At 36.6% G+C, this 7760-nt stretch overlaps 1 protein-coding gene across 1 annotated transcript in view; it reads right to left on the bottom strand.

The window, feature by feature from the left end:
• LOC106882770 (uncharacterized) overlaps positions 1-517 on the bottom strand; it is a 30495-nt gene extending 29978 nt beyond the window's left edge. The window contains exon 1 of the mRNA XM_014933552.3: positions 1-517. This exon is cut by the window's left edge and continues 67 nt beyond it. Coding sequence (XP_014789038.1) covers positions 1-39 — 39 coding nt within the window. The 5' untranslated portion in view covers positions 40-517.
• Between the last annotated feature and the right edge of the window lie 7243 nt (positions 518-7760).

The raw sequence follows: 7760 nt of genomic DNA, 5'->3' as shown, positions 1-7760 counted from the left end.
GTCCGATTCCATGGCTGCTGATTCTGGTGCTGCGGCCATTTTCTTTCGTGTGAAGCAATGCAATTTCAGAAAGCTAAGAATAGGAATTGATTTTGATTTGGTCCTTATTTCTTGTTGCTGTTCTTGTAGTTGTGTCTTGTTAAATAAATATCCTAATTAAAAATCATACCTTTCCATCTCTTTCTTTCTATATTTGCAAAGTATATTTTAGGTTCCGTTTGGAATCAATCATCTCAAAGCTGTCAAACGTAGATGGAGAGAAGGTGTAATATTCTTCGATTCTACAACTACTATGCTACCAATGCTGGTCTCTCTCTCTCTAAAATGTTTAAGTATTTCAATAATATTGACAACTACCACCGCTCCTTCAGTTGATTCCATATTTTCCTCTTTTATTACTTTCAATCACCGTGTTTATAATATAGGTCTTTCTGTATCATCTTCATCGCTAACGATACAATGATATGACTTGAATTAGTTTCGTGAATTTCACCCCCACTCCTCCCACCAACCAATAAATCATCAAAAACTCGCATCTGAGGTTTAAAACACCTATATCCACGCGCGCGCACACACACACACATACGCACGCGTCAGAGAATTCGCAAGGGAGAAGGGTTCTGTATCAAATCTGGATAAACTTAAGAGTACATTAAAATGACAGAAAACGACCATGCTGGAGTTACATTTGTCAATTCAACGGATTTGATCTGAGAACTGACGTCGCGGTTACAATTGCATCGTGATAAAATCACATTTATTTAAAAAAAAACACAAGCACTGCTATATTAACTTTTATTTGGTATGATCGGCAGAGCACCAGACTATTTGCACTTCTTAAACTTTTTTTTTTTACTTTCTGAGTTTAAATTTTGTTGAGGTAGAGTTTGCTTTTCATTCTTCCGTGCTCGATGAATTAGAAGTGTTACGTACCTGTTTTATCGATAATCAATTGCGTTATCCCCGAGTTTTCAGGCATTGTACCACTGGTAAAATCAGTGGTTTGTAATAATAATTCTTTCTTTCTTTTTATTTTATTGTTTTAGACACTGGGCCAGAAATTTGATTGAAGAGGTTCGCCATTCGACTAACTCCGGCACTTGACTGATACTTTATCTTATCGATTCTGGAGAGATCAAAGACTAAGTTAACTTCTGCGGCATTTGGACTCGGAGTATTTATATGTATTCATATACGTCTGACAAATTTAACCCCTCTTTAATGACACTTGATTTGCTATTGAATTGTGAATCCTAATCATACAAGCTATATATATATACAAGCTATATATATATACAAGCTATATATATATACAAGCTATATATATACAAGCTATATATATATATTTGCATTGTCTTCTTTAAGCCATTTCAGAGTGAAACTAATCAAACTAAATGTGTTGTAAAAGTGCTCCAGCATGACCGCAGCCGCATGACCGAAATGAATAAAAGAATACTTATTTGTGTAATAAAATTACAGATATTATCATTTGATCAATTGCAAAGAGACATATGTCGTCAGCTTCAGTAGATGTCGTGGGACCGAAAGACACATAAGGGAATAACTATTTTATAGTTAAGCAGCTCTGTAACACTTTCCCCTTTTAATAAATGGCAACGAACAGTGTGTGTATATTAAAACACGTATCATATATTAAGTTGTATTAGTTATCGAGTAGATTGAACTTTTAAATATATATTTGTAACGATTTGTGTGCGCCAAATGAATGATAGGAGAAAAGTAACTGATATAACCATTATTGAATTTGTATTTATCATCGTTACAATATAAGAAGCAACTTCTTCGAGTTGTGTTGTTGTACCCAGTTTATTTGCAGTTCCGTTATCCATTCTGGAGGTAGTTAAGTTCATCTTTTGTTGACTGCTTGAAGAACGGAGAGAAGAAGGTGAGGGGTAAGAGTAAAACAATTTAGACAGGTAGAGAGGGTGAAAGTTGTATAGTTACGTGTTGACAATCCATACGTAAAATGTTCCGTTTGGTTAGGGATCAAGCAAAAGAGGTAGAAACGATTTTGTGTTCAGCATTTGTATTTTTTTCCCCAGATAAATTAAGTCAGGCTGAACAAAGGCTTTTTCGTCTATTATATTGTCTGAACTCACTTAAACAGAACTTAACTAAGTGTGGTAGTTGACTCTCATAAATTTCTGAGTACATTAGCCAAGAACAATAGGAAGAGACTCAGAAAAAATCTACACTTAGATTCCGAATCTTGACTAAGAATTTAGGAAGCTATATATATATATATATATATATATATATATATATATATATATATATATATATATATATATATATATATATATATATGTATGTATGTGTGTGTACTACATATATAAATAAGAGGAATAGCCACCAAGGTGGACTTGTAAAAATTTACACTTCCTTCTCCAAGCCTAGATTCGAAACCGAATCTAAGAATTCTCGGTTCCAAAACACGACAATCAACAAGCGCGAAAAACAGGTTTTCTTTGTCTTGTCAAAAAGTGATCGATCATCTCCCTTTAACCTTCGACCTTATAATGTCAGGCGAAGTTCAACTGGTCAGCATCTGACCTATTTAGGTACAAACTCTGCTGCAGTATGTATGTCCTTCTAGCTGCCACGATTCTTATAAATATAGTGGTCAGCAAGACATCAAGACACACAGGGACAGACAGACAGGGAGACTGCTACGATGAGACAGAGATTTTTCGCCGGTCAAGCAAGATGAGAGAACGAACACACACACACACACACACACACACGAACATATCCTGGTCCCATCATATTTCTAGCAACTCGAAGCAAGTTGTTAAAATTGAATGTAGTGGCTATTAGTATTTATTAACTCCAGCTAATAAAAATGTTATAATTGAACCAGTTATCACTTTGTCATTTCTCAGGCAAACACATGTCTATCGCACTGACACTAAACAAAAGCACATTACATCTTGGTGACCCCGACGTGATTCGTCCATACAGCCTACGTGATTCTGTTCACATAGTTTCACTTAAATGGTGACTAAATGCCAGTATAGTACCAACCGTTCTTTAAGTTTTTTTCACTACAATTTTTTTGTTTCGTCTGTTTGTCTTCGACAATGTACTTATCTCGGCCGATAGATCTAAGTTTGTACCTTGTCACATTATGATGCCAGAGTCATTCAAGGTTTTGGATATGAGGATCTCATTCGGGGTTGGTTTATATTGCCTCTCCCTCCGGGGTGCAGCAATTGTTTTCACATATATATATATTTATTTAATTTCCTTTTTTTTTTTTTTCTGAGACGTTGTTGGAACTGGTGCTGGTAGTGTGTATGTGGTGCTACTATTGCGATTACTTCCTACTCATAAAGATTCACACAACGGCCAATTGTGATTACGAAGACGAAGGTATAGAGATGTAGAAAAAATAATCGCTGTTCTCCACTAATTTCACCAAGTTCAAAATAGTTGATGTTTCTTCAAAGCTTAATAAATATAAAATATATATTTCTGTAGATATATATATATATATATATATATTATATAATCTATATATATATATCTATCGATATTTATGTCCTCGGATAATGTGATTTCAGAGTTGCTTCCCTTCATTTTCTCGGGGACATCATCGATAAGGATGGTATTCGTCTCCTTCCTGAAAAAGTACAGGCCATCGTGGAATTTTCGCCACCCACATCTCTCCACAAATTAAGGGAGTTCCTCGGACTCGTGAATTATGTATGTATGCATGTATGTATGTATGTATGTATGTATGTATGTATGTATGTATGTATGTATGTACGTACGTAACTACGTATGTATGTAAGTACATACGTAACGACGTATGTATGTACGTACTACGTACGTAACTACATATGTATGTACGTACGTAACTACGTATGTATGTACGTACGTTCGTAATTACGTATGTATGTACGTAGTAGGTACGTATGTATGTACGTACGTAACTACGTATATATGGACGTACGTAACTTCGTATATATGTACGTACGTACGTAACCACGTATATATGTACGTGCGTACGTACGCAACTACTTATGTACGTACGTACGTGACAATGTATGTATGTACGTACGAACGTATGTATCTACGTATGTATGTACGTACGTGCGTAAGTACGTACGGACGTAACTACGTATGTATGTACGTTCGGACGTAACTACGTATGTATGTACGTAAGTACGTACGTTACTACGTATGTATGTACGTACGTAACTACGTATATATGTACGTAACTACGTATATATGTACATAAGTACGTACGTAACTACGTACGTATGTTGGTACGTGTGTACGTAACTACGTATGTATGGAAGTACGTACGCTGTTAACTACATAAGTATGTACATACGTACGAACGTACCTGCGTATGTAACTACGTATGTAACTACAAATGTATAAATGTTTGTACATACGTACGTACCTACGTATATAGGTACGTACGCACGTATGTAATTACGTTTATATGTACATACGTACGTACGTAACTAGGTATGTATGTACGGACGTACGTACGTAACTACGTATGTATATACGTACGCACGTAAATATGTATGTAGGCATGTATGTACGTACGTACGTAACTACGTATGTATGTACGTACGTACATAGTACGTATGTATGTACGTAAGTACTTGCGTAACTACGTATGTATGTATGTACGTACGTAACTACGGATATATGTACATACGTACGTACGTATGTATGTACGTACGTATGTATGAACGTACGTACGTACGAACGTAACTACGTATGTACTTACATACGTAAGTAACAACGTATGTATGTAAGTACGTACGTACGTAACTATGTATATATGTACGTACTACGTACGTAACTACGTATGTATGCAGGTACGTAACTAAGTATGTATGTACGTACGTAACTAAGTATGTATGTACGTACGTAACTACGTATGTATGTACGAACGTACGTAGCTACGTATGTATGTACGTACGTACGTAACTACGTATGTATGTAAGTACGTACGTAGATAACTACGTATGTATATACATACGTACGTACGTAACAACGTGTGTATATATGTACGTACGTACCTACGTATATATGGACATACGTACGTACATAACTACTTGTGTATGTACGTACTACGTACGTAACTCCGTATGTTTGTATGTACGTACGTACGCACGTAAATATGTATGTATGTATGTACGTACGGAACTACGTATGTATGTACGTACGTAAACACGTATGTATGTACGTAAATACGTATGTATGAACGTAGGTACGTACGTTCAAAAGTACGAATGTATGAACGTATGTACATACGTTCGTAACTGTGTATGAATGTACGTACGACGTACGTAACTATGTATGTATGTACGTGCGTAGGTAACTACGTATATATGTACGTACGTACGTAACTACGTATGTATGTACGTGTGTATTTACGTACATACATAACTACGTATGTATGGACGTACGTACGTAACTTCGTATGTATGTACGTACGTAACTATGTATGTATGTATGTACGTACAAACGTACGTAACTACGTATATATGTATGTACCTACGTAACTACGTATATATGTATGTACCTACGTAACTACGTATATATGTATGTACGTACGTACGTAACTACGTATGTATGTACGTAAGTACTTACGTAACTAGGTATGTACGTACGTACGTAACTACGTATGTATGTAAGTACGTACGTAACTATGTATGTACGTATGTATGAACGTACGTACGTAACTATGTATGTACGTACATAGTACGTAACTACGTATGTATGTATATATGTATGTACCTAACTACGTATAAATGTACATACGTACGTACGTAACTACGTATGTATGTACGTACGTACGTTCGTAACTTCGTATGTATGTACGTACATACGTACGTAACTACGTATGTAGGTACGTATGTACGTAACGACGTATGTATGTACATACTACGTACGTAACTACGTATGTATGTACGTACGTACGTTCGTAAATACGTATATATGTACGTACGTAACTAAGTATGTATGCTCGTACGTACGTACGTAAGTACGTATGTATGTATCTATGTAGGTACGTAACTAGTATGTATGTACGTACGTAACTACGTATGTATGTACGTACGTACGTAATTACAAATGTACGTACGTAACTATGTATGTATGTAGGTAAGTATTTATGTATGTAAGTACATAGTACGTAACTACTTATGTATGCAAGTACGTACTAAGATAACTACATGTGTATGTACATACGTACGTACGCAACTACGTATGTATTTATCTATGCACGTACGTACCTATGTATATAGATACGTACGTACGTAACTACATTTATATGTACATACGTACGTAAGTAAATAGGTATGTATGCACGTACGTACGTACATAAATACGTATGTATGTATGTACGTAAATACGTATGTATGTACATAATTACGTATATATGTACGTAGGTACGTACGTACGTAACTACGTATGTATGAACGTACGTACGTACGTAACTACGAATGTAAATACGCACGTACGTGCGTACGCAACTGGTTATTATGTACATACGTACGTAAATATGGATATATGTACGTACGTAACTACGTATGTATCTACGTACGTAAGTCACTACGTATGTATGCATGTGCGTACCTACATAACTACGTATGTATGTACGTACTTACAAACGTAACTACGTATGTATGTACGTACATAACTACGTATGTAAGTACGTACGTAACTACGTATGTATGGACGTACTTACATACGTAACTTCGTATGTATGTACGTACGTAAGTAACTACGTATATATATACGTGCGTACGTATGTAACTACGTATGTATGTACGTACGTACGTACGTAATTACGTATGTATGTACGTACGTACGTAACTACATATGTATGTACTAACGTACGTAAATAAAGAGAGTCAGTAACCGTGAGCATTTATACCAGTTCTTATTGTACACATTAGTATGAGTCTGTATGTGAAAGGAGTTGAGGCTGTGTGTGGCAGAGCTGATCACTAGTTGTGATGTGGTGGCTTCCATGCCGGGCCGTGATTCTTGTTATACAGATGTTCGTCGCTGGCTGAGATCTCTTGTCTGTTTATTTATCGTGGTGAAGCTGAGTCACCTAACAGAATCGAAGAGAGAGATGTGCCGCGGTGGTTTAGTTTGGTGTACATAGAAAGTCGTGTAGACGCTGGTGGAGATTGATGCTGGTTAGTAGTAATCGTAGAATCGTGTTGGTCATGACGATGATGCTGGTTAGTAGTCGTAGACTCGTGTTGCTGATGTGGCGACGGCGGTGGTCATCGTTGGCTGGACGAAGCTGTTGAAGTGGTCGCTGGCTGATTGTTGCTGCTGCTGTCGTGTGGTACACGGAACAGATCTCAAAGAGAACTGAACCGAAACCTATTTGCTGGGTATGAGTTGCTCTATTTAAAGCATTCAGGGGGCTCCAAGACGGTAGCAGAAAAACACTATCACGTGACCTTATTAAGGGCTGTGATTGGTCAGTTTGCGTTCTGGCGGGAACGGTTCGAAGAAGTTGCCGATTCGAATAATGATCAGTCACGTAATGACAAGGTTGATGTTTTCCGCTACGTTCGCGCTTGTTTATATTTAAATGAAAAGAATGGCGATAGTAGTTTTGTATCTAATGGCGGTGGGTAGTTTCACTACATATGTATAATTCATCATAACATTTACGCTGCCTGAATTAAGAGTTATGTATGGTGATAAATACTTATAATTAAGTTATAAGTGACGAGATTATCATC

This window comes from Octopus bimaculoides, chromosome 3 (assembly GCF_046866305.1).
Source record: "Octopus bimaculoides isolate indiv1 chromosome 3, ASM4686630v1, whole genome shotgun sequence".
NCBI classification, from domain to species: Eukaryota; Metazoa; Mollusca; class Cephalopoda; order Octopoda; family Octopodidae; genus Octopus; species Octopus bimaculoides.
This window is presented reverse-complemented; position numbering and strand designations above follow the sequence as displayed.